At 55.4% G+C, this 27,395-nt stretch overlaps 1 protein-coding gene across 1 annotated transcript; it reads left to right on the top strand.

Moving 5' to 3' along the window:
• Positions 1-12,101: 12,101 nt before the first annotated feature.
• On the top strand, positions 12,102-27,157 carry LOC124084154 (NACHT, LRR and PYD domains-containing protein 4-like). The gene is made up of 10 exons (XM_058574716.1): positions 12,102-12,381; positions 13,480-13,485; positions 13,989-15,552; positions 16,779-16,940; positions 17,332-17,499; positions 19,071-19,238; positions 19,917-20,087; positions 23,026-23,196; positions 24,281-24,451; positions 26,786-27,157. The coding sequence occupies exons 1-10, from the start codon at positions 12,102-12,104 to the stop codon at positions 26,868-26,870; spliced, it is 2,946 nt and encodes a 981-aa protein (XP_058430699.1). The 3' UTR covers positions 26,871-27,157.
• The last annotated feature ends 238 nt before the right edge of the window (positions 27,158-27,395 follow it).

The following is a 27,395-nucleotide window of genomic DNA, read 5'->3' as shown; positions in this document are numbered from 1 at the left end:
AGGCAAGGTGTTCTGCCCTTGTTCTACGTCCTAGGGTTCCTCTGTTCTCCTCCTTTCCCGCCTTATCTTTCTCCTTCCTGCAGAGGTGAGTAGGCCCAGGAATGCTCCGTGGGAGGCCCAGGAATGCCAGGTGGGAGGGCCAACAGGTGGGAACAGGTGGGCTGAAGGGGGAAGGGCGGGGTGGAGCAGACAAGGACACATTAGCCACCCTATCGCTCCCTGTAGGGAGGGGACATTCCTGGGATGGGTCACCTTGCCAACAGGTTGGAGGTGGGGGGGGCAGGATCTTGATAAGATCCCTCAGGGGACAGTCTCCAACTTCCCAGACTCACTCAAAATTGGCCTCCTTGACGGACCTGACTCTATTTACCTAACTACACCGACTGCCTGTCTAATTCTGGCTTCACTGTGCTGCCTCAGTGTCCACGCTGAGGATTCCTGACTGAGCCCTGGGAGTTCACAGGCCTGGGCGCTCCACACTGGGCCCTGCACAGGATGCCACCCAGGGGGACCTCTGATAGACCCAACCTGACCTTTTCTTAAAATTGGGAGCCATCTCGCCACAAAGCCATGAAAAGCTAATTTCGGCTTTACTGTAAATTACTGCAAATTCTGAACCTGCTTGGAATGCCTGCCCAGGCCTTGAACTCACCCCTGCCTGGCTCTCTGACCAGACAGCAGCCCTCTCTGAAACTTTAGTGAGGCCTCACACATCTTGGCCTCCCCTGGCCAGATAACGACCCTCTCTGAGGTTCTAATGACCTTCATAAATCCTGGTGTTGGGGCCAGCGAAACTGTAAACTACCATTCGTGTGATGCTCCTCAGAGTTCTGTTATCTGTAAACCCCTTTGTGTAACTTTCTGGGCTATAAAGCTGGGCTGCAGGAAAACTGCGGCTGCTGTCTTGTTTCCTGCGGTTTTGGGTGGGACAGGCGGCCCGGCAGGTTGAAATAATAAGCTTGCTTGAATTCGATTTTAATTGGAGTCAGTGGTCTTTTCTTGCATCCTGGTCTAACACCTCAGGGAGGTGAGAGGTGACCCAGAGTGTGAGGCCAGTGCTTATGGTCAGGGCATGTGCGGAAGAGAAACTGGAGAAGCTAAAGATGCTGCTCTTGCAGTATTCCTGCATACCTGCAGGTGCTTCACAGCACGAGGAAGAGCACTAGTGACTCATTAGCTCAACATTGTCAAGAAGGTTGCAAATTGCTAAATGTAGTTTTGAAGATGTCAAACCTATTTATTTGGCTATTTGAAATCGTTTTTTTATTTTTTAGGATTTGATGGACCTTTATTTTACTTGTTAATTTTTATGTGGTGCTGAGAATCCAACCCAGTGCCTCACACATTCTAGGCAAGTGTTTTAACACCAAGCTACAACTCCCCCCCTTCATTTGACTTTTAGTTATAACTACTGAAAGGATATCTTAAAATGAGGATTATGAACTCTGTTGGTATTTTCCTGTTACAGAAGCGCTCTAAGCTGGGAAGGGCTCAGCGAATGCTCACCCCCCCCCCCCAGCTCCAGCGGGGCCCAGTTCACCCTGGTGCAGGAAGGTCTTCCTCTGTGCGGCTCCCCTGGACACTGTGCCCCTGGCGTGGGGTGGAGTAGTTTAGGCCAGGAGTCATGTGGTCAGTTGTGCGGGCTGGCCATACTGCAGGGCACAGAGTGACCCGAGCCCAGTCGCCTCAGTGGTGGCAAGGATCCCAGCTGCATCCGGGATCCCAGGCACAGTCACACAGGAGGAACCGCAGCAGGGCTGGGCCAGAGACCAACCCCACACAGCGCCCAGTGCGGCTGCCAGAACTCAGGGCCCAGGCTTGGCCCTCCAACAGCCTCCACCTGCCCCGAGGGGAGGGGAAGGTTAGGGTTAGGGCCCCAGCCCACGATCCAGAGGGGAGCAAGCAAGGCCCTCTGGAAGCTAAGGAGAACCCGAAGCCCTGTCTCCAGAGCGTCCCGAGCCCCTGTGGTCCTTTTCTATGACCCTTCATGGCAGACTCCGAAAGGGTCTGATCCAGCTGCTTTGAGCTGAGGACCGTTAAATGGTTGGAGGAAACGGGTCGTCTGCCCCGGCTGGTGCAGTGCCACCACTGCAGGGGGTGCAGAGGCAGTAGATGCAGAGGTGACCGTCCCAGCCAGGGTAACAAGGCCAGCCCTCAGCCGTCAGGTGAAGTGCTTAGTCTGTTTTTTTAAAGTTGTGGTAGCACCTCTCGCATAAATGCTACTGAAGGTGTTTCCTGCCGTGGTTCATTTCACAGGGAGCCCTCTGGTTACTGGCCTTCTGAGTACCGTAGGGGCTGGTCCTGGACTCTGCCATGTAGTCCCACTGGTAACATTGTAACAGGCAGTTTTCACCTTTAAGGTGACATATACTTTGTGAGGCATTGTGTTGTATTTTAATGGATCCAGACAATAAAACAGGGATCTAATACACATGCTGTGAGATGGGACTCCTTAAGAAAGGAAATACTGAGATGGGTGACATTCTCAAGGTTATTAAGTCTCCTGAGTTAGACCTGTTTTCCATACCGTGTCCTGAATTGGCCCAAGGTCCATTCTCAGGGCTGGAGATGATGACTCTTCCTTGGGCCAGTAGATAGTTCTGTAAACATGATCTAAACTGTCCCCATGAGATCATCCCCTCCTAAAACCCTAGGTTCTCCACGAAGACCACCAGCCTGAGGAATGTGTTAGTGGGAGTGAGGGTGGACACCGCTCGCTCCGCTCGTCCTCCATTCTCCCTGATTATTTCTGCTGCTTTCTTAACCGGTGCTGGAGGCCTGGGGTGTGTCTTCCAGGTTCCAGGCATTAACATTTTCGCCTGCAGGATCCTCATTGAGGTGATGAGCTTTTTGTTTTTGTCTCTGCAGTTTCAGGTCCAGCGTGGCTAGTTGGGAAGTTAAAGAAGATATGCAGGAAATGGAGAAGAAAGACATTTGGGTGGGGGCTAAGTCGATGAATGTCCCTTGAAGCCAAAGATCCCAAATGAGGTCTGATGCTTGAGAAGGAGAAAGGTGAAGGGGGTGAGGGTGAACAAAATGAATTTAATCAGCGCTGGTAAGAAAAGGTGAAAGGAGGGGGCTGAGAAAGGGAGATTAGGGATTGTGGGTGTGAGGCTCAGCAGCTGCCCCAGGAGTGGCAGGGAGGTGGGAATGGAGAAGCATCAGCAGGAATGAATTTTAAATTGCTTAGATGGATCCCATAGGGATGGCCTTCTAATTTGGCTGCAGTGGGAGTGGTTAGCCTGACCTCAAAGGGGCACATCCACTTTTCTAGTAAGGGGGCTACAAGGTGGGATGGGGAGAGGTAAACTAAATCTCCTCTGGTGATAGGAGGAGGGGCCCCAGAAAACTGGGGCTGGGGAAGATGGGTGTGGGCATACTTCCCCAGGGCAGCCCTTAGGTGAGCCGGGAGGGGCTTCCGGGAGGGACGCTAGGTGATTGAGGTTGAATGGTGTGTGGGAGGAGGGGTCGCCCATAAAGAAGTTCAAAGGGGCTGATCCTAAGGGGCTTTGGGGGTAGTGGGGCTTAGATCCAGAGGAGGGCCAAAGGGAGGAGCCTAATTCAATCTAAGTGAAGGTCTATGGATGAAGTGGTGAAGGTTGCCTTCAATCCTGAAGATTGTGGATGGCGGGCAATGTGGGAGTTTCTGTTTTATAGTTAAGATTTTAGCCAATTCTTGAGTAATAGAGGAAGTAAAATTGAGGCCATTGTGGAGTGGAGGAAGGCAGTTAAACCAAAGTGTGGAATTATTTCCCGGGAAAGTAAGGCTGCGAGCGTCGAAGGCCTCCTATTGTTAGTTAGAAAGGGGCTTCAACCCATCCAGTAAAGGTGTCTACGGCGGCTAGAAGATACTTGGTCCTTCTTACGGGTGGCATGTAAGGAACATGACCACAGGCACGACTTGGCCATGTCTGGACATCACCTAGAAACAGACAGAGCGACACTTGGGTGAAATAAAACATTACCCAAGCCTTGCCAAAAGCCCGGTCCTCGTCCCCGATGCCAATCAAATAACGAGGACACGGTTTTGACAAACAGGAAAAAGAAAGTTTATTGCTTTGCTAGCAAAGGAGAAACACAGGGGACTCCTGTCGGAAGGCTGTGATTATGCCCATCCACACGACCTGGGGGCTTTTGGAGAGGTGACTCAGAGAAAATGGGATTAGTGAGAAATCAGGGAGGGGAAGTTTAGGGAAAGAAGATTGGGAAGAAGAAAAAAGAGTGTCAAGGACACAGGGATATGGTCAAAGCATCTAGTGAATGCCTGTGACCTGAGGACAAGACCCAGGAGCACCCGCTGGGACTGGTATTTAAACCGGCCACTCTCTGAGGACCTCTAGCCGGGGGCCAGAGAGAACCACCAGACAAAGACAGGACGGCCACGCCAGCTCTCGCGTGCCATCGGAGGTACTTTGGGGCGCGTGGTTACCCTGGGGTGCTGTGACGCACTTGCTGTGCTTAACTAGTGAGAACTGAGTGGACTGCTTGTAGCTGATGCCTGGCGTGATCCATGTAGGCCTCCAAGTAATGACAAGTGCCCCTCGCCGCCGCCGTGTGGCAGGTGTGTGGAGTCAAGTTGCCAGTCCACGGCTGGAAGGACCCCTCTAGCTCGGGGTGTGGGAAGTGGGGGTGGTCTCACATTAGAACTGGGGTTAGCCTCCAGACAGGTTGTGCACGATTGGGAAATTTGCTGGAGGTGCTATAAATCTGAAGGGGCGGGTTTCATCAATTCTTGAGTATTTGGAGAGAGTGCGCGTCCGGCTGGAATAACTGATGGAGACACGACAAGGGAAGGGGGCCTTGGTTTCATCAGGGGGAAGCTGGAGTTTTGTAGGTGTGGAATATAAAACTGTCTGGGGGTGGTGGCCAGACAGCAATTTTCTTAGCCAGCCTGTCCACTTCCTGGTTCCCCAAGGAAATTAATTTATACTGACGCCCTTTACAGTGTAAGGTCGCTACCTTATGGGGTAAAAGTCCTGCTTCTAGCAAATGTTTTACGTTACAGGTGTTAAGAATTGGGCTTCCTGAGTTAGGAAGCCCCTTTCTCTCCACATGAAGACTTGGAACGAATGATATTGTGTGTGTTTGGAATCAGTCAAGAATCCTGACTGCTCTATCCCTGGCTCGTGGTAAAGCTCTGGTGAGGGCCACCAGCTCGGCTTGCTTGGCTGTGGTCCTGGGGGTCAGGGAGAGAACTCTGATATCTGGGTGAGGATGAAAGGAGAATCTCCGGTACCTTGTCCTGGAGTTACAGCCTAACCTTCAAGGGGAGGGCACTGTTTCTGGGAGCTCCCATCTGTGAACCCGCCTGGGGAATGGGGTACGTGCTGATCCACGATGTGGGAAGGGAGAAGAGTGAGAAATCACGGGAGCAGGGTCTTTTTGTTGTTGTTGTTGTTGTTGTTGGGAGAAGAGGGACAGGGTTTAGGGAGGAGCCTTGCCGGAAGGTCCCTAGGGGATCCAGGAGTAATTGGACTCTGGGTGGGGGGAAGGGATATCCGGGAGGGGGTGTGGAGTGAGGAGAGCGAAGGGTTGATATGCAAATTCTGTTGCCTCCGGATCTGGAGAGTGCTGTGGGGAGTCTCAACTCCCGGGGTGTCTGTGTTCCCAGTGGAGTGACCGTGACAGGAAAGAAGGCTTGTTGGGGTTTGGTGAATGTAGAGTTGAGGGGTGAGAAGAGAATCCTGGAGAGTAGAAGTGGTAGAGGAAGAAGAAGGAACCCGGACGTGGAAGAGGATCTGAAAGGTTCCCTTTCCCAGCTTCAGAGAGGGATTGGGCTAGGAGGGAGAATGTGGGAGCCCAGATGCAAAAATAGTTAAAGAGGCCCAAGAGGGACAGCGTGTCCCTTTTGGTGGTCAGTAGGAGAATGTCTCTCCAGGGGTATGGTAAGGGAGGTGGGGGTGAATAGGACACCTAAGTATTGTTACCTTGGGGGAGCAGAGCTGGGCCTTAGGTTGAGCAACCCGGTGCCCCCAGGAGGCCGGGAGTTAGGATGCTGGTGTGAGGTGTGGAATACTCTAGTGAAGGGCTGTAGAGCAGGAGGTCATCTACCTTACTGAAATAGGTGGCTAGGGGATAAACTTAGGGTGGCCAGGTCTCCTTGGAGAGCCTGGCCAAAGAAGGGGGGCCTATCTCAGAAGCCCTGCGGGGAAAGGTCCAGGTAAAGGTGAGAAGTGGGCTTGAGGCAGGACAGAGGGGAAAAGTAAAGAAGGCAACTTTCAGGTCTAAAATCGAGAAATGTGTGACGGAGGCTGTGGGAGATGAGATAAGAGGGTGTAGGGGTTGGGTACTGCATCGCATGTGGGGACAGTTGCCTCGTGGATTTTTCTGAAGTTCTGTACTAGCTGGAATTGGCCATTGGATTTCTTCTGAGAATGGGGGGGTCATGAGGTGAGTGACTTGGTATGAGGAGTTTGGCCTGTAGTCAACAGGAGATGATGGGCTTCAAACCTTTGAGGGTTAAGAGGGTTAAAGGATATGGGCGGGGTGTCTCAGTTGGATATGAACCAGGGAATTTAGGTTGAGAACTATCCCAGACCCTGGGGTCAATCCCAGCAAGTAAAGGACAGTTGGGAGGCTTAGCAGGCACGGGGACCACGTCCAGGCCAGAATGAACCAGAAAGATGGCAGTAGATTTTAAAGGGGGAATGATGATGGAGGCTTTTAACTTGTGAAGGAGATCTGGGCAACTGGGTAGCTGTGAAGGCGTGGGAAAGGAAAGGGGTTCAATGAGCTAACCAGGGTGGGGAGTGGGGGGTGGGGGGGTCTGCAGTGGATGTGCAGAGGTCCCTGGAACTCCCATAACTGGGGTATTTGGTTTGAAAGCGTATCCATACCACTTATTTAAGAGTGAAAGCCTTGCTCAATGTTGACCACATGTGAGACTGTGTCCTGGGGCTCCTCGGACGTGCCATCTGAGGTGGCAGGGGCAGTGGAGCCCTGCCCCTTTTTTGCAGGAACTTCACAAAGGGGACCTGGGAATCGGGCGTGTCCTTCCCTGGGGACATTCCACCTTCCCGTGTCCCCATTGTCCACTGTTGGTACAGGGTCTGGAGGGGGGCTTAGGGTTAGGGCAGGCTTTTGCCCAGTGTCCATTTTGCCCACATCAAAAGCAGGGTCTGGGAGGTATATTGGTGGGGCCATGAGCCATGGAGATACTAAGGGGTCTGGTGGAACCCTGAGCCATAGGGGCTTTCCTTGGGCCAGGAGCTGATGTGGTGGCACATGCCTGTCATTCCAGTGGCTCTGGAGGCTGAGGCAGCATGAGTTCAAAGCCAGTCTTAGAAACAGCCAGGCGCTAAGCAACTCAGTGAGACCCTGTCTCTAAATGGAATAGAAAATAGGGCTGGGGACGTGGCTCCTAGAGCTGGGGTCGTGGCTCCGTGGTTGTTGAGCGCCCCTGAGAGTTTAATCCCGAACCAAAAAAAAAAAAAATGTTTCTCTCCTTTTGGCCTCATCCCAATTGTTAAAAAAAACTTAGAGAGCTGTATCTAAAAGTAACTGCTGAGGAGACTCAAGGCCCTTTTCTAACTCTCTGCGTCTCTTGTAGATGTCAGGTGCAGACCCACTGATAAAGTTAAATGGAGAAGAGACTGCCAAAGGACTGTTCACGTCCAAATTTGTATATTTGGTGACAACCTGAGTTAAGTGGGGCCAAAAATAAAGTGAGATTTTTATCAGGTCCCTGGATAATTTCCTTTCTCTCTTTCCAATTAACTTGGGTGTGAGAATTCTTTGTCATTCCTTCAAGGAGGCAACTGACCTGTGTTGAGGTCTAATGACACCCCCCCACCCCCCCACCCCGTCTTGGAGGCTGATAAGTCCAATCAGGTCCAACTGCTGGGATGCTGGGATAGCATCATCGGCTGCTGGATGGATACCAGGGGTTTGGGCCACTAAGGAGGTCCGCATGATCTCTGGCGGCCTGCCAAATGCAGGCACGGTCACCATTGGTCAGGGTGGATGTTAACATATAGTATTTATCTGCCCAAGTCAGGGAAGGCCTGAGTCAGACGGGCAAACTCTTTCCAGGTGTGTTCTCTATATGGGACATGTCTGTCATGGAGAAGGGAACATGGACCGGGACCATACCTTCAGCCCCTGCCACCTCCCAGAGAGGGAACATGTGTTTCACTGGGAGATTTTTAGACCCTGTACGGGTAGGGGATGGCAGGGAAGAGGGTGAACTTGTGTGCGGGAGGTGGATCTGATGGCGGGGGGATGGGGGGTCAGCTGTGGGAGCAGTGGGGCTGGGGGTGGGGAATTTGGGGGGCAGATGAACCCCCCAGGATCTGTAAGGAGGGAGTTCATCTGCTATTTCTGGGACTGTAACTGAGAAAGAAAATTGTGAGTCCCTAAAGAATTAATTGCAAAGTGGGACAAGGTTTGTATAATGAGGCCTTTGAGGAATATAATGAGGCCTAGGACCTCACACCATCTGCCAAAACCAAGTTTTAAAAATTTTTGTAGAATTTCTTGATCAAAGGCTCCATATTTGGGCCATTTGTGCAGATTATCTAGTATATATTGTGGCCCAACTTGAGTGCTGCTGAGCTTAATGAAGTGTTTGAGTTTCAGGACAGTTTGGGAGTAAAGGGTCTTAAACTTACTAATGAGACAACCCAAAGGGGGTCCTGTGGAACTGACTGACTGACTCCCATGTTGGGAGGCGTGACTGGGGTATTATCCCATTGAAACTAAAGGGTCTCCTGGATTCTTTCTGACACCGAGTTGGACACGGTCCCACCAGGAAATAGGGGAATGTCTTCACCCTAATTTCACTGGGGGGGGGGGATGCTGGAGTTCTAGTGGGCCAAAAGGCGGGGTCTCGAGCCTGGTACCAGTCTGTGGAGACCAGAGAGATGGACGGATGGAGTCTTACTTCTCTGGAGAATTTAAAGTCCCATGTTGGATTGCAGGAACAAAATGGCAAAGGGGTCTCTGATCTGGAGGTCTGCAGGGTATGGGGAAGGGGCGAGTGGGGGGAAGGTGGCCAGGGTTACGGGGAGGGGGTCAGAAAGAAGAAGCCTCTAGCACCAGTGAGGGGTTCCCTACAAATTCCTGCACCTTCCATCCACAGAGCATAGGCCGCCAAAACCAGCCCGGGGTCGAGGTGGGTTACGGGTCAGGGACCAGCAGCCAAAGTGCACTCATAGGTATGGAGGGTCCTTTTCTGTGGGGTGGGGCATGCACAGTCAGTTTGGGGATACAGCCATAGCTGCCCGAGGAACCGTGGCTGGGGGCGGTCCCCCGACCTCAGACAAATCAATGGTCACTGCCCAGGCCTCCTCCGCTGCTGAGCTGAACTGTGGGGAAAGCGAACAGGCTTGAGGGTGTGGGAAGGGCACATTTTACTCCTACCTGCTTTTCCCAGTTGGTGGAGGAACCCAAAGTGTAAGCACACAGGGACGCCCCCAGACCTCAGCATTCAGGGAAGCCTTCTCTTCTTGTGCAGACTGCAGCACCCTAGGGGCTCCTTTTCTGGAGGTGAAAATGGCTGTCGGTTACAGAGAGAATTTCAGTTTTTGAGGGTGGTTTGATCATGGGAATCTGTGGATGTGCCACTGAAAGAGTCAGCACACTGCAGAATGACCTCACCTTAAGTCGGTTCCTCCACCATGGCCCTGTTTCCAAACCAGTTCACCCTCTGTGGTTCTGAGGGTAACAGCGCCCACCTCTGACGTCTGCAGGGGATCACAGCCAGCCCTGAGGACACACCTGCTATAGTCTACATGCTATTGCATGGGGTCAGGGAAAGAGTCTGGAGACTTGGTGTGTGTGGGGGGGTGATAGAAGCCTGTATGTGTCTGGGAGAGCATTTAAAATGCGACTGTGGCAATCTGAACCCAATCTGAACCCCCTGGAAAGAGGGCCCCCAACTGGGGCAGGAGGCACCAGGAAGGCAGTCTTTTGCAAGAGATCCACCTCTGATCCTGACGCTATCTCCACATCAGGAAAAGTCCAGCCAGAGGCTCTTCTCGTAGAAGGTGCCAGAGTACCAGCAGGATTCTTGTCCAAAGTGGGTGGCACGGGGCTGAGGTTGTGGCTCAGTGGCAGAACGGCTGCCTCGCACATGTGAGGCACTGGGTTCGATCCTCAGCACCACATAAAAATAAATAGAACAAACAAACAAAAAAAAAGTGGGTGGCTCTCAAACAGGGGCTTGCCTCAGAATCCACTGCAGGTCTAACACAGGGCTGGGAACCACGCCCTGGGAACTTCGCAGGTCCAGGGGGAACCAGGACCCAGCTGGTGCCGATGGTGCATGGAGGGCCTCGCGGAGAATCTTGGCTTTGGGCTGTTTCTTGGGGGCCTAAAGATTCATCCTTGTGTCTTGACTCCAGGCCTCACTCAAAGCAGGTTTCTAAGAAGCCCTGACTTCAGAGCCCCTGAAGGACACCTTTGTGTAATAGTGTTCTCATTCTGTGTATGGCTTAGCATTTCCCCCTCGTTTTCTAACCTTTAATGCTATTAAGATCTATTTATTCATTTTTCTAAATCACCTAGTCTACTATTTTGGGAAAATGCTGCCTAATGGTCACACCTGAATGAAATTCTATTCTTATTCACGGTATCATTGAATTATCGGCACCTGATTTTGTTGCGTTTTCGATGAATAAGATGGTCTGTTTTCAGCCTTTCTTGTCGTGTTAGGAATGCTTTATGACTCGGGGAATTGTCAGTTGCTGCAAATGAGGTGTGTGTGCTTGAAGAGGGCTCCGTTGTGTGTAGGATTCTGCAGATGTCCCTGGGAAGACGTGCTACTTGAAACCTGCGTCTACCACCCACACACTTGTATCAATAACGATGGTTTCTCCCTAGGTTTCTAGACTCCGTTTTGGAAATATTGTAGACCCAGAGAGTAGGAGCCTATAGTCTGTGGATCCCCCACCCCAGGTGCCCTCCAGTTACCACCAGGGTGGTCCCTGTGGGTCCTATGCCCCACTGTCCCCCGGGTTAACATCTCCCATTACTAAGACACAGATGTCCCAAGGGCTCACCGACCCTGGGGGATCACTAACACAGACTTGGGTGCTGACTGCAAAGGGCTCCGTACCCCTGGGATCGGGCACAGTGACAGGCTCCCTGGGCTGCGGGACTCTCTCAGCCAGAGTTTATTCTCACAGTCCGGGAGGCTGGTCCAGAGGTCTCCTCGGGTGGCTGTACGTTTCCCAGGCCACCACAGGAGAGGGCCTGTGGCCTGGCATCGTCCCGAGCGGTGGGCATGACCAGTGCTGTGAGTTGAGCCACGTTTGTGGGTGACCAGGCTGTTCCTTCAGAGTTCAGTGCTCAGCCTCCTGGTGAGGAGTGACGTCCAGCGACTCTCCAGCCGCTAACGTCCCACCGCCTAGCTCCTCCCCAGCGTCTGTTCTGGTCTCCTGCCCCTTCTCACAGACTTGTGGTTTCTGGGTGGGGTCCGGGGTCCCTCCAGGCTTATCTCTCCCCGGGCCTCCAGCTGTACAGCCTCCTCTGCTGAGCACTGCTCTTCTCCCTGGAGCTCTTGACAGAAGGCAGCGGCGGTGTGTGAGGCATAGCTCCTCCATCAGTCACTGAGGAGACCATTACCGTCCTTTGGGGGCGTCTGTGCCGGCTTCTGTGTCCAAGGTGCAGGTGAAGTGGGATGCTGTGCTGGCGTCTGCTGGACTATCCCACGCATCCTCCCCCATGGAGATCCTCCGGTCATCACCCACAGCCTGGGAGGGCAAGCCCGTGCCTGCTGCAACTGCCACCGTCTTTGTGTGGCAGCTGGTTGTCCCAGAAGGCTGTCTGCCCGCCCGGGGAAGCTTCTCTAATGCTAACCCTGGGGCTCTGTGGGGCTCCCTCCTGGCACCCCCTGAGCTGGGTCGCAGGCAAGGCGTGTGGACAGCAAGGCCAGCGCAGGTTGGTGTCCGAGTCACCACTGCTTTCAAGCCCACGTCAGTGAGGAGAGGACAGGAGGCAGTTGGGGGGTCCCCAGCCCTCACCCAGGACCAGCACGAGGCTGTGCCAGGCCCTTTCCTTCTGAGTAACTCGGGGCCACCCTGACGTTTCCCTCAGGCTGTCTGATTCCTGGTCCTTCCTGGTCCCCGTCTCTGAGCATCTTCCTCTCGGGCCTGGACGAGATGGCAGCGTCCTTCATTCCTGACTTCCGCCTCATGTGGTACTTGGATGAACTCAAGAAGAACGAGTTCGTGCAGTTTAAGCAGCTGCTCAAGCAGGAGACTGTGCAACGCGGCCTCCAGCCCATTCCCTGGGCGCAGGTGAAGAAGGCCAGGCGCCAGGACCTGGCCAGCTTGATGACCCAGCGCTATGGGGAGCAGCCGGCGTGGGCCCTGGCCCTCTGTATCTTCCCCAAGATCCACAGGAAGGACCTCTGTGACAAGGCCTCGAGGGAGAGCGCAGGTGAGTTGGGGGCTCCTTGGGAGAGCGCAGGGGGCTGGGGCGCAGGGTCTCCAGGGGAGCCGTGTTGGGGAGAGCTGCCCAGGCTTGGGGGGCAGCCTCATCCCCACCTCAGGGGTGGAGAGGGCAGGTGGGCGTGGTCACTGGAACCCCACCCACAGCTGGGAACCGTCCTGGGCCAGCTCCCCCGGGCAGAGGGGACTGGGCAGAGGGCAGTGACTGGGCGCAGACTGCAGCAGCTGACAGCTGCTGTAGCTGGCACCTGGATCCGAGGTTACCTGTCGGGTGTGGTGGGGCGCTTTGGAAGGGCCCTGAGATGCGGGTGCCCAGCGGACTTCAGTGGATGCCCTGGGGGTGCATCATTTCAGCAGGCAGGGAGCTGTGGCCCCTGGGCTACGCGGCCCCCGACGCTCACGGTGGTGCTGCGCCCGGTCCTGCGCCTGATCCGTCTGGAGTCTCTGCCTGTTTGCGCTGCCCGGTGTCCTAGGCAGGAGGTGGTACTGGGGCCGGTGGGGTCTTTCTAGAGTCGCTGCAAGGTGCCCGGATGGGGCTCTTCACGCTGGTCCTGCACGGGTGTCCCCGAGGTCCTGGCCTCTTGGCCAGCCGCCTTCCTCACCTCCAGCTTTCGGGCTCTGCCTGTTTACTAGTGCTTTCCGCCACTGGTGGTCTCCCCGCCTCCCCCAGGACCCGCATTGTACCCTCAGGATAAGGCTCTGTCCTTCCCTGACCTTGGTCCTTCAGGGAGTGACCTTGGTCTTGGCTGCCTTCCTCTGTGGAGTCCTTTGGAGCTCTCTCTTCCTAACCTGAGACCCAGCCCAGCCATCCCTGCTAAATTCCTTGGCATTCATTTGTGCACTTCCCGCGTTCCTGCGGCCCCCTGTGCCCTTTCAACCTCACCTGTCTACCACCTAGTGGCAGGGTCCCCTCTGATGTCACTCAGCACCCCAACCTTCCCATGTCACCAGAGCCTGTGGCAAGTGCAGAGCCGACCCAGCCTCAGCTCAGCCTGAAGGGATTCTAGAAGGCTCAGCCCTTTAGTTGTTTGGCTTTTGATTGGATACTTCTACCTTCTGCTCTGCCAAGGACGAGAAGCCTCACCAGGATGGAGTTGGGGTGAATCCTAGGGCCCTGTCACATCTAGAGCACAGGCTCCCTCCAGGGAGACGCAGGCTGTGCCAGTCTCTTAGACACAGCGGCCAGGCCAAGCCTTCCTCCCGTGCTAACCCTTGTTGGGCAGCACCACAGCCCAGAGGCAGAGTCCTGTCCCCACACAGAGCTCCTGCTTCCACATGGGGAGGCCCCTCCCTGGTTTGACGTGCATTCCACTCTCTTCAGTTGGAAGCCAGCAGGGCTTTGCAGTTCTGTGCTCTCCTGGCAGAGATGAACAGGTGTGTGTGTGTGTGTGTGTGTGTGTGCGCGTGCGTGTGTGTGGAGCTGGCCTGGCAGGCCTTTGACCCTGGGGGCTGTCTGGTTGGTGCTTTAGGCTGTGGCCACAGCCTGCAGGCCCTGAGGACACTGTTTCCCATAGGAGAGATTCGGGTTGAAGCCTTCAGGTTGTGCGGGGGTTGAACTCTGACGTGCTGTGTTCTTCTCTTGCCCCTGCTGACCAGCAAATGCCTATCGAGCTCACATACAGAAGAAGCTCATCAGCATGTGGTCCAGGGGCGCCTTCACTGAGATCCCTGGCTGCTTTGACCAGTCATTGACCTGTGAAGAGCATGAAAGTCTGGAAGAGTATTTCACTCCAAGGGTACCCAGGAGGCCTCGCACGGTCGTCCTCCGCGCATTACAAAGAATGGGGAAAACGAGGTTCCTGATGAAGGTGATGCTGGCCTGGTCAGACGGTACTCTCTATCGGGACAAATTCTCTTTCATTTTCTACTTATGCTGCCGAGAATTGAAGCAGCTGAGGGTGACCAGCCTGGCCAGGCTCATGTCCAGAGAAAGGCCCGATGACTCTGTCCCCTTGGCGGACATGGTGGCCCAACCAGAGAGGATCCTGTTCATCATCGACAGCTTAGAGGAGCTGCAGTGCACCCTGACAGAGCCCGAGTCGGAGCTGTGCCGTGACTGGAGGGAGGAGCGTTCAGTGAAGACGGTCCTGAGCAGCCTGCTGAGGAGGAGGATTCTCCCAGAGTCGGCTCTGCTCCTCGCTGCCATGCCCATGCGCCCAGAAGCTCTGGAGAGCAAGCTGGACCACCCAAACATGCAAGAGCTCAAATGCTTCCAGGACAGCCACGTGAAGCAGTACTTCTGCTGCTCGTTTGAAGACAGGGGCCGAGCCCTGGCAGCCTTCAGCTCGGTGCGAAACAATGAGCATCTCTTCACCATGTGCCACATCCCCCTCCTCTGCTGGATGGTGTGCACCTCTCTGAAACAGGAGATGGAGCGCGGGAGGGACCTGGCAGCCACCTGCTGCAGGTCCACCTCTGTGTTCCTCTCTTTCATGTTTCAAGCGTTCACACCCAAGGGTGCTACTCGTCCCAGCCAGCAGGGCCAAGGCCTGCTGAAGGCGCTGTGTTCCCTGGCCGCGGAGGGCATGTGGACCGACACGTGGGTGTTTGGCGAAGAGGAGCTCAGGAGGAACGGGATAGCGGACACTGACACCCCCACCTTGCTGGACCTCAGGCTCCTCCGGAAGTACAGCGAGTCGGGGAGCTCCTACTCCTTCATCCACATGTGCATGCAGGAGTTCTGTGCCGCCATGTACTACGTGCTGGACAGCCCCCGCGACCACCCCAGCCGGGCCGTGATGCCCATAGAGGCACTGCTGCTCACGTACTTCAGGAAAGACAGAGCAAGCTGGGTGTTCCTGGGCTGCTTCCTGTTTGGCCTCCTCCATGAAAGTGAGCAGCAGAGGCTGGATGCCCTTCTTGGGATGCAGAGGTCCCGGGAGTTGGCGCCCCAGCTCCTGGGATGTCTGAGGATCCTGGCGGAGATCGAGGATCCTGAGGACCAGGTGGAGTTCCTGCTGCTCTTCTATGCCCTGTTCGAGGTGCAGAGTGACGCCTTTGCCAGCCGCCTGATGAGCAGCCTCCGCGAGGCCCACTTCCCCCTTCGGGAGAGGCCAGACTTGGCGGTTGCTGCCTACTGCCTAAAATACTGCTCCAGCTTGAGGGAGCTCACTGTCTCAGTCCCAGAAATCTTTCCGGAAGAGAGGGGACCAGACCCCATGTGAGTCCCTGCCGTCACTTTCTTTCCACCCTTTTTCAGAATCTGTGTGTGTGTCCTCACAGGGTGTTGGTGACGGGGCGTTTCACGTGGATTGGGGTCACTGCCTGCCTTTTCTGTCCAGTAGTCTTGACTCATCTTATATTTTACTGTATTTTTTTAATTAAAAATATTTTTACTTGGGTCTGGTGTTATGGCTCAGCGGTAGAGTGCTCACCTAGCACCTCCTAAGTGCATACATTAAAAGATATTTATTTTTATGTCCAACTACAACTGGAGCTATTTAATGAAAATATCTTTACTTGTAGATGTTCACAGAGCTTTCTTAATCTCATTTTGACTTGGTGCTGAGCATCCAGCCCTGAGCCCCCCAGGTACAGGACAGTGCTCCACCGCTGAGCCCCAGCCCCTGGGTCCCTTCTCCCTAGTCTTTCCGGGGTGCTCGTGGATGGGGCACGTGTGCTCATTCAGTGCACGGCAGCTCTCGTGGGGAGCCCGTGGCCTCGTCCCCGAGCCTGGCCTTTCCTAGCTGCACGGGACTCCTCACCACAGCAGCAATAAGGACTGAACTCAGGGAGGAGACCAGGCTCCCTGGGATGCGTTCCCTTCCCTTCCCTTCCAGGCCCTCGGCAGGCTTCACCCTTGGGTCACTCCCTGGGACCAGGCTCCAGATCCCTGTCCTCCCAGCTGAGACTAGTGCTGTTGTGTTCTGAAACTCCTGGTTGACTCCGTCAGCCACCAGGTGGATCCTCCTGCTGTGGTGCTGCAGGGAGGAAACGGGACAGACAGTTCACGTCAGCCCACCAAGATGGCAGGGTCAGGATGGGGCAAGGGCCAAGCTGGAGGCCAGGAGATCTGGCTGGAGGCTGGCTCTGGCCTCCTGCCTCCTCTTTCCTCTAGACAGCCTCCACTGGTAACAAGGGAGGGTCTCCAGCCCCAGGACCTTGGTGGCCTGGGTGGGCTATGGCCTTGCTGTGGGGCTGTCCTGAGCTGGAGGATGCTCAGAGGCATCCCTGGCCCTGCCCTCTGGTGTCAGGAGCCCTGGCCCTTGGGCAGTACAGGCCTGAAAGGCTGCAGTGTGGCCAAGGGTCCTGGCCGAGAAGTGACGCAAGAGGAGAGCTGACCTCGTTCTCCCCGTCTTGGGGGTCCAAGCAGCTGACACTGTGCTCAGAGGCTGTGACTGCCTTGAGCTGACCTCTGTGGAGAACCTCTCGTCTCTCCTGTTACAGGTCGAGCCGTACTCTCCTCTGGTGGCGCCAGATCTGCTCTGTGCTCACCGCCAATGAGCACCTCCAGAAACTCCGGGTGGTGGACAGCGTCCTCGGCAAGTGGACGCTGCTGATCCTGTGTTGTCAGCTGCGACAGTCCACGTGCCCCGTGCAGAGACTCGAGTGAGTTGAAGATGGGCCTGGGGCGTGGAGACTGCTGACCTCCCTGCCAGCCTGAGGTAGAGGCTGGACCCCAGGGAGGTGTCTCGAGCCCACCGCCCCTGCTGCCCGGGAAGCTCTTCCTTGGTGGTCGCCCTGTGCCTGATTGTGGGGTCACAGAGGCACCCTGGGCTCTGCTTCCTCTAGAAGAAAGGAGGACCCCATGGCTTCCTCTAGTTCTGCCAACCACACCGTCTCCAAACGTGGCCTTTGGGGGTAAACCCACCCAGGCAATGGGGTCGTGGGAGTGGCCCGTGGGTCATTTATGGCGCAGAGGTGACCACAGCAGGCGTTCACGCTGTGCTGCTGGAGATGGGTGGACCACAATCATCCAGAGTCACCTTTGCTTTTGCAGGACGAGAAAAGTTTGCTTTTCCTGTGAGACCGGGATTTTCTTTGAGGTGTTCACCAGTAACCCCAACCTGCAACACCTGAGCATGACCTCCACCCGGCTCCCCCAAGATGAGGTCTTGCTCCTCTGCAGGGCCTTGAGCAACCCAGTGTGCAACCTTCAGGAGCTGCTGTGAGTGCTGCCCGCCAGCCTCGGGGTGGGTTCCAGAGAGGACTGGGCTGCGTTCACGTGGGCATCTCTGTCCTACTTCCTGCCCCTTGGGTACAGAGGTCTGGTCTCCAGAAAGCGAGACCAGGATAGGGACGTTAGTTTTACATCGATACGGGCACTGTGCAAAACCCCAGTTCAGCTGTGGCAGAGTCTGGTGCACAACGTAACCCAGGAGAAGTGCTTCAGGTGTTGGTGGCTCAGTTTGGAGAGAGAGGGACACTGGAACATTTAGGGCAGGACCCCCTAAGGCCTGAGAAGTGGAAATTTTCCTCAATGGACAAGAAACCTTTGGTTACATTCTCCGATCCCATGGGATTGGCCTACAAGCCCAGGTAACATTTTGGACAAATTTCCAATATTATTGGTGGAAAGAGTCTAACTCAGGAGTGGACCACAGGGTTTCATTCTGAGGTTTCAAGATGGGAGACTGTGGTGTTAGAGGCCTGGTGGTGCTCACCTCTGGTGAAGGGCGGAGGCAGGAGAGGCTGGGTGCAGGCTTCGCGATGTGCGAGCCGTCTGGTTGGCACACAGCCCCGCTCTGAATGGTCTCGGGGACCACCTCTTGTTTCTGTGCTCCCCTGTGTGTTTTGTGTAGCCTGGGAGAGACCATCGCCTAACCCAAGGTCTCAGATCATTTTCTGAACTTGTTCATTGTTAGGAAGTTTGGTCTAATATGTTCTCCTTGTTGATGAGCTTTTACTTTTAGGTGGCGCTGAGATTCAAACCCAGAACCTCACACATAATAGGCAAAGGCTCTACCCCTGAGCTGCAACCCCAGCCCTATCATTTAGACTCTGAGGTTTCAGTCTGTGATCCATTTTGAATTAATTTGGAGGTATGGTATGATGTGGGTCAAATGCTATTGTTTTCACTTCTTGAAAATATCTTCAAGCCACAGGCATCTTTAGACCCAGGAGCTGCGGCAGAATCACCCTGGAGAAATGTCAGGGCTGTGGTCAGAGGCTTGGCGGTCATACCTGCATTGACGTGCACCTGTGTAGGCTGTGCATATGTCCATTCTGTCATCCGGGGGCTTAGCGCATGTGTGTGCCCACGCGCAGGGACAGCCCCTGAGATGGGAGTCACAACTACAGGCAGAGACCCCACCTCAGGCTCAACTCTCCCGTGGGATGCTGTCTAGGAGGCGTCACCTGTCCTGGGGAGGAGTGTCGTACTCTCCCTGAGCAACGCCAACCCCACCCTAGTGGGGCACTAGTTGGAAAGGAGTCCTGCTGGGGACAGCATCCTGAGTCCTCCAGGAAGACTGCCTGGTGTGGTGGGGGCACAGGCTGGGGAGCAGGAGGGGCCTCGCAGGACACGGATCCTGTGTGGGGCTGCCCTGGGGTCGGGGAAGTGACTTGGGGTGGGTAAGCACAGAGTGACTGAGTCTGGGCCGAGCTGTGCAGACGGGGGTTGGGGAGTGATGACAGGATTCCCCAGGAGGCTCCGTGAAGGACAGGCCCTCGCAGGACTAGCGCCAGGGGCCAGTCCAGACAGGGAAGCCCAGAGCACGTGGTGTCCCCTCCCTGCAGGCTTAAGGACTCGGGCCTCTCCGCTACGGATTGCACAGCCTTGGCCTCGATGCTGGCGACAAACAGGAAGCTGACGCTGCTGGACCTCAGTGATAACAAGCTGGCAGAGGGTGTGTCCACACTGTGCGCGGCCTTGCGCCACCCAGACTGCACCCTGCAGACACTGGTGTAAGTGGACTGGGGTGGGCAAGGGGCATGCAGGATCCCGGGTCGCTGCGCTCTGTCCCCCAGCTGAGACCGCAGCAGCCCTGGCAGCAGCTGAGGATCCACGGCTCGAGGTCCAGCCCCGGGTCTGCTGCTCTCCATCACTGACTGGGCCTCCCGGCTGCGGGCTGCCCCTCTGTGAACGGGCGCAGAAGTGGCCTCTGTGGGGACCCCGCTGCCACCTCTGCTCTGTTCTTTCCTGTACCCCTGGCTCTCCCAACGTGGCAGAGCGTTCCTTGTAAGAAGCCATTAGAACCTGCTAGGATTCTCGGGAGAACCGGACAAGCTGAGGATGTGGTACCTGAGATGACCCATGCACGTCACCCTGCACGTCACCCGTGCTCTGGGCAACAGCCTCAGGGGGCAGCAGGCTTGTCCCAGGACGGGGTGAGATGCAGAGTCAGAACTAGAACTGACAGATTCTGGGCATCTGAGCTGTGCCTCTCACCCCTGGTTTTCTCATGAGGCTCTGTGTCGGTTTGGTTCCTCCTGCCTGTCTCATGTGGGTAAGGAGCAGTCAGAGGGGAGATTGGGTCCCACTGAGTTCGTACACAGGGCCACAGAAAGACCACCTTGAGCGCAGGTGAGCCATCCTTGGGCCCTCGGCCCTCACGTGACCTGCTGTCCCCTGCTTCCCCCCAGGATGGCCGGCTGCCAGATCTGTGAGCACTTCTGCCCACACCTCTCTGAGGTTCTCCTGAGCAACGCAAACCTGAGCCATCTGGACCTCAGCAGAAACGCCCTGATGGACGAGGGAGTGGCACAGCTGTGTGAGGCCCTGCGACAGCCCACCTGCAGCCTGCAGACACTGTGGTAGGCCGTGGAGGTGGCCTGGTGACCAGGCCCTGCCCCTGGCTGGGGAGGCACCCTCCTCAGGAAGGACAGTGTCTGTGCCTTTCCCAGGGAGGCTGAAGGCGTCAGGCGGAGGTTCGGGTGGAGATGTTCCTGTGAAGCACAGATGCACATGTTGGGGCAGGTCCTTCAGGGGCGTAGGGATGGTGACCCAGGAAGGGCCCTGTGGTGGGCAGAGCATTGGCCTCGATGACTGGCATGTGTGCCCAAGGTGAACCTGTGTCATCAGGAGGGAAAACAGAGCCCACCCTCCAGGGGAAACGTGGCGATGGGGACCCCAGCATCCGTGTGAGGATTCAGGCTGATACAGCCAAGGAGCTTCCTGACAGAATCCCGGGAAGCGGGAGGGTCAGCGCGTCCTGATCAGGTGCCTCCCTGAGAATTCCAGGCTCCAGGGAGTTAGGGGGGAGGTGTCACCTGATCCCTTAGGAAATCTGAGCGTGAACCTCGTGGTCCTGGCTGCAGGGACGTTAGACGCCATCGTACAAGAGCAGGAGAAGCGATCTCCCTCCTGCAGTGGTGGGTTGAGCTGCCGGTCAGTCTCTGAAAGAAGCCCACTCCAATGTCAGCACAGTATTTAAAAATGGAAGAGGAATAAACCCGAGTTGTAGTCTAAGTGCAGGTCACGTGAGGTTCTCCCCAGGTCCTTCAGACTGGATCCAGAAACAAGAATCCCAAACTAGTGTCGGCCAGACCCCCGGAAAAATCCATGGAACAATCCTCTGTGGGGGCAGATGATGGAGGACATGAGCCGTGACCTTGACATACTCCAAATGGATCTTCCAAGGTCAATAAATTCAACCCACTGAAAAGAACCTAAGCTCCAAGGAGATAAGGAACACAGACAAGAGAGAGGTCCCCCAACCTCAGACTCGTGGGCCAAACCGTTGTGTGTTCTGCTTCAACAAAAGAACACCTTTCAGCTCTTAGGAACAGGGACCCCGTGGAAGCAGCAGATAATGGATCACCTAGAGATGAGGGTCAGTGTTCACCTCATAGATGATTTGCACAGTGGGTTAGAACTAATGGAAGAAAAAGAGTGGCCAAAGATGGGGCACACTTGTGCAAGAGGTACCGGGGACTGAACCCAGGGGTGCTCAGCCACGGAACTACACCCCAGTCCTCTTCTCAAACTTGTTCTTGACCTAGAACTGGGACTTTCTAAATTGACGAGGGTCTTGCCAAATAGCCGAGGCTGGCCTCAAACTTGGGATCTTCCTGCCTTGGTCTCCCAGAGCACTAGGGTTACAGGCGTGAGGCAGTGTGCCCAGCTCAACATTGTCTCAATTGCCAAACCACAGAGATGCGGGGAACAGGAGAGAAGTAAAGAAACAGATGGCACCGACAGCCGAAAGGGCCAGAAGAGTGCAAGTTCGTTGCTACTCTCTGCAGAGGGCCACTTGTATCCACCTTCTCCCGCAGAGCGTGGTGCCGGCCCTGCATGCTGTGTGAAATGTTGGAGTTGTAGTACACAAAGGTGAAACTGAGCAGGGAAGTTTAATCAGTTTACTGGCTGGATCACGTGGTGGCACACTCTCGTCATCCAAGCGGCTCAGGAGGCTGAGGCTCGAGGATCAGGAGTTGATCAGCAAGTGAGCGAGGCCTTAAGCAACTGGGTGAGACCCCGTCTCTAAATAAGAAGGGCTGGGGAAGTGGCTGAGTGGTTAACTACTTGAAGGTTCAGTGTCAAGTCCCAAACCAGTTAATAATACAGCTTACTGACCCGTGTATCAAGTGCTATGGCTCCAGTATGTAATCAGCAGAAGAATTCGTGAGGCACTGTACATTTCTGTCCTGAGACTCTTTACCTGGCTTACACTCTGGCGCATCTCGGGACAGAGGAGCCGCCGTCCAGTGCTCGGGGATTCCTGTGGCTGCAGGGAGCACTGCAAGTCTTCACCAAGGGGAAGAGATCCTACACCTGCCGGGGGTGACCTGACGGGGTGTTGTGGGCACCTTAGCACCAGGAACCTGACAGATTGTTCCAGACTCGGTCAGCTTCTAGAAGAGCATGACGTGAAGAAAACTCAAGGAGAAAACCGTGAACGCTTCCAAACCACGCGCACAATGAGATCCGCTGCCCTGTGTGGCTTAGAAAGAAGCTTGTGCCAGCGAGTCTCACTAAACCCTCAGGGAAGAGCAGTTTTGTCAGAGTCTTTGCAGATGGCAAATAGAAGAGAGCCCCACGTGGACACTGGAGGACACGGTAGTCTTGATAGCAGCGACAGCTGGACGGTGGGAAAGGACAAGTGCTGTTTCCAAAGTGCTGATTCCAAACCTCTGTTGAGGGAATTCACCCTGATTTGTCCTAGCATCAGAAAGGACAGGGGGAGGGTGGGGCTCGCAGACAGAGCTTAGGCTGGGCAGCTGCAGGGCCCTGGGCCCTTCCCCGCCTCCCAAAGGAGATGCTTAGAAAAAGGTCAGTGCGGGCAACTCTCTATACGAACTGGTTAAAAGTAAAAATCTGCCTAAAAAAACAGAATGTCTGCATTAGGGACCTATCCCTTCACTATAACTCTTGGAAAATTATGAATGTTGGGAACTTCCTCGACCCGGTGAAGGAAGAAGTTCATCATGAAATCTCACTGTGCAGGTCCTCGCGGCACTGGCTGTGGTACTTGGCCTCTGTCCTGATGCCTCTTGAATATTGCAGTGCACCCCCTGAGAGCAGTACAGCTGTCCCAGGGCCCCAGGCTTCGGTCACCTCCATACCTAGTGTCTGCTTCTTGGTTCTTCCAAGACGGGGACCATCACACGCTCCTTCCAGGACATGGTTGTAACGGTTCTTAGTTCTGGTTCTTCTCTCCCTGCGCCTAGTCTATACTGAGCCGTTTGGGCCTCCTCCAGGCCTCCTCCAGGCCCTGGATAACAGGTCTCTGTGTTGGCTGTTGCCATACAGTTTGCAGAGGTGCGGGATCACGATGAGGATCTGTCAGGACCTGGCTCTCGTCCTTGAGACCAACCCAAACCTGAGAAGCCTGGATGTCGGGGGCAACAACATAGGAGATATCGGCATGGCGTTCCTGAGCGGAGGTGTGCTGCACCCCCACTGCGGCTTAAAGGAACTCAGGTGGGTGCTGGGAAACGGCAGGTGCATCCTCACGGTGGCAGAAGGACAGGCTGATGGGCAGGAGGAGACTGTGGGGGCAGCCGCACCTGGCTGCTGCTGCACACCCATCCACCCCACTGCCCGAGGCTGCCTGAGCGCTCACTGCTGGCTGATCCTGGCTGGGAATGGCTGGTCTCGCCCTGGGCTGGCCGGGCAGGCTGGCTGGCAGCTGGGGATGACAGTGAGGCAGCCCACGTCTCATTTAATGCTTAGTCCAGCTTCTGACACAGCATCTGCATGTGTTCATCAGGCTGCGCTAGCAAAATGCACAGACCAAGAGACGGAGATGCCCTGAGCGCAGGTGGCTGGGTTCTAGAGGCCCCTGGAGGCCGGAAGTCCAGCTCAAGGTGCCCAGGGCTGGTTCCTTCTCAGGGCCTGCAGGGAGGACGGCTCCAGGCTGCTCCTTGGCTCCAGGTGCCGCCTCCTCCCTGTCCTCAGTCTTCCCTCTGGGCCTGTGTGGGCCTGGACTTCCTGTTCCAGCGGGGAAACCAGTTAGAGCCCGTTGGGGTGCACCCTCAGTGCCTTCACAAAGACTGTCTCCAAGTGCAGTCACACCTGGGGCTGGGGTTTCAACACGGCCCTCTGAGGGGACAGAGTGCAGCCCTGAGCAGCGCCTTGGGGGTTCCACGAGATCAGGAAGCGTACCAGGCTGGTGTGTTGGGTCCCCCCTGTCCTCCCAGTGTCCAGGGAGCCTGAGGCAGGAGGATCACAAGTTCAAGGCCAGCCTCAGCAACTCTGGAGAAGTTCTCTCCAAGTAGAAGGGGCGGGGGATGTTGGGCAGTGGTAGAGCGACCCTGGGTTGGAGAACCAGTGCAAAAGGAAGAGAAACCTAGCAGGCATCTGAGGGGAGGCCCAGAACTGCAGAACCTTGCTTCCAGGGTGCCCGGTTACTATTCAGAGTGAGGTTCCCAGCCCTGGTCCCTGTCCAAGCGCCGGGGAAAGGACTCCATCACAGAGGAAGGGGGATGCCCAAGGGCTGCCAAGTGAGCCTGGGCGGTCTGGCTGGAACCACCCAGGGCCGCTCCTCACATCTTCCCTGTTGCAGCCTGGATTCCTGCCAATTGACCAGAGAAGGCGGTAAGATCCTGGCTTCCATCATCGCCTTCAGTAAGAGTCTGAATGAACTGGACCTCAGGGGCAACCCCCTGGACAACAGCACCATTCGACTGTTGTGCTTGGCCACGTCACTGCCCGGGCGAGTCCTGCGGAAGCTCAGGTGAGCTGCATGTCGTCTGTGTGGGCTCCCCTGTGCAGCTGCTGGGTACAGGCTCACTGCTGCCACATGCAAGTGAAGCTCCTGCCCAGGTGTCGCAGGAACACAAAGGTGAGTTTAAAATCCATTCCCAGCAGCAGGTGGGAAGTGGGAGCCCATAAAGGGACTTGGCACCGTAACACAAGTCGCACACATTACATTTGTAGATAAAACGTACATTCATGCGGACGGGGGTGACCTACAAGTCTTTGGCTTCACAGTGGTGCAAAGAGGCACCCGTGCACACGGTTCCCCCTCTCGGTGCAGAGTTCAGCAGTGTGTGAGGTGTCCTGTGCGCCATTACCCAGGAAGCTGGGTGCTGGGTGATTGCCCGGCGGTAGGTGAGGTAGGTGGAGCTGTGGGGCTCAGTCGGTCAGGCTGTGAGGGGGGTGTGTGTGTGTGTGTCTGACAACGTCTTCAGCCTGCCGTGGGGTCGTAGCCTTTTCGCTGCTGTGATTAGAACACCTGACAGAACAACGGCAGAGGAGGAAAAGTCCATTTTGGGGCTCACGGTTGCTGGGGTCTCAGTCCCTAGAAGGCCAGCTCCCTTCGTCGGGGCTCGAGGTGAGGCAGGGCGTCATGGTGGAGGAGAGTGGCTGAGGGAAGCCCCGCACGTCAGGGTGACCAGGAGGCAGAGACGTCCCTCTCCAGACACAAACATCTACCCCAAAGGCAGGACCCCGAAGGCCACCTCCTCCAGCCCCACCCTTGGCCTCCAGTCACCGCTCTGCTAACCCCGTGGGGGTGAATTCACTGAGTGGGTTGGGGCTCCCACAAGCCAATCATTTCTCCTCTAATCCTTGCATTGTGTCGCCCGTGAGCTTCTGGGGGACACCTCACATCCGAACCCTACACACTGGCTAATCAGAATGCCACCCCACCGTGACCTGAGAAGGATCTGTATTTACAAACAGAACTTCATATTTGGAAACATTATATTTATAAGTTATGTTCATATAGACCTAAATTATACAAAGGTGTAATGTATATTGACTTGTGACATTGACAGTTATAAATACATCATTCCCATTACACTATATAATTTACTCCTAAACACATTATGAAACAGTGTAATGGGATACACCATTTACACACCACTCTTCTCCACCCTCAGGACCACAGCAATCCCAGGCAGCTATCGGCCCCCGGCTTCTAGAAAGGAGCCCGTTGACTTAAAACTGTAACCCCCCGCCCCAGTGCGCAGTGCTCCTCCTGTGAGGACCTGGTGCGTAGTGTGCAGTCTACCCTCGCACTGTGGGGGGACCCTTGGGTGCTGGGCCCGTGGCTTTCCCTCTGGACCTTGGCTAGCCATTCAGAGTGTCGAGTGCGGGGGGCCGATGTCGATGGGTGGACCGACTTGGCTGTGTGTCCTGAGCCTTGGGGGTCTGCGTCTCAGTTCTGGCCCCATGTGTCCAGCTCGAGGCCTGGGCAAGACTCTTGTCCTCTCCAATTACCATCTTCTCTCTGCCAAGTAGCAGTAATGGCATGAGGTGGGATCGAGGATGTACATCCAGTGACACAAGTACGTTGGAACTAAATGCCAGCACTGCTCTCTTCCCACTCCCTGGAGCGTCTTGCCAAGATGCGCATTGAGGGGACAGTCCATGGGGACAGGTTCACGCCAGGGAGTGGCATACAGAGGCATCTCAAACAGGAGACACATGTATCCACAGAAGAAACAGGACACAAGGGCCCCGAGCCTGTCATATCCGAGTCAGTGTGTCCTAGGGTGCAGGTGGGGCCCAGAGAATCACTGGGCCTCGGGTCCTGCCTGCACCGCGTCTGGTCACTGGCTCAGAGCTGACGAGGTTCAGCGTCTTGCTCACCAGTCGTGGGGATTGGTGTCCTCAGGGTGGCTGTGAAAATGGAACAAGATGTGGTGGGACACCCAGGCCACAGAAATTATTACCATTTTGTCTCTTTAAAGCATAACTCCAAATCCATTGGCTTCTCGCCCCCAAACCCCGGGTCTGTGTGTGCCTGTGTGTACGTGTGGGTGTGCACGCGTGTCCGTGTACTGGGGCTTCCAACAGCAACTCTGGTCAAAGGCGTCTAACTGGCAGTTTGAGATCACATGTGGTCCATTTGGAGAGTTGACGTCACAGAAATTGGCCAAGCGACAACTGGGGTTTGGGAGGGTGGAGTCCAGGTGTTGAACACTCACCAGCCACCTCCTCTCATCACGGGGCGTCTGTCCCTTGGAGCATCGCCAGGATCTCTGCGCTCTGCCTGGAGGAAATTAGGGACAAAGGTGAGATTTTCAGTGTGACTGACACAGGGCTCTTTTCTGTTCTGCAGAGTGAGCAGGGCTTCAACAGAGGAAGGTTTCTGGTTCGACTTGAGACAGGATAACCCACTTCCCTGCGAGATCTCCATGGATTAGTGACGGAGCACCCATGGGGAACCAGGCTGCAAGCCCATCCCCGTCACCCTGATTCCCGCCACCCTGATTCCCGCCCCCTCCTGGGGACAAGTGCAGGGGACAGCGGGGCCTGGCACAGAGGTGTCCCCTCCCCGAGGCACTGAGCTCCTTCCCTTGTGTCCTGCAGGGTACGATCTTTAATTTGTTCTGTGGCCTTGGAGAAGAGCTGAAAGGGTAGAAGATTTAGTGAGAGGGTCTGTCTCCAAGGACATTTTCAAAACCCAATAAACTATCCTATCTTTAAAGCACTTGGGAAACCCTGAGATGGAATTTGTGACTGCTGAATGAGAAGCAGGAGCGCGGGTTACACATGGCCGCCTCTCAGGTGACTTGGGAAGGCGCTGGCCACACTGACCGCCTTCCTGACAGTTCTTCTTGGGGTCTAGGGGCTCTTTTCTTCTCTCTCCTGACAAAGGCTTTCTGAAAACACCTTTCCACACAGTCCTTCCACCTCACACTACAAGTAGAGGCAAACCGACCTGTCCC

The sequence above is a fragment of the Marmota monax genome, unplaced genomic scaffold (genome assembly GCF_021218885.2).
Source record: "Marmota monax isolate L192 unplaced genomic scaffold, Marmota_monax_Labrador192_F-V1.1 WCK01_AAM20220418_F8-fsc00215, whole genome shotgun sequence".
NCBI lineage: Eukaryota > Metazoa > Chordata > Mammalia > Rodentia > Sciuridae > Marmota > Marmota monax.
This window is presented reverse-complemented; position numbering and strand designations above follow the sequence as displayed.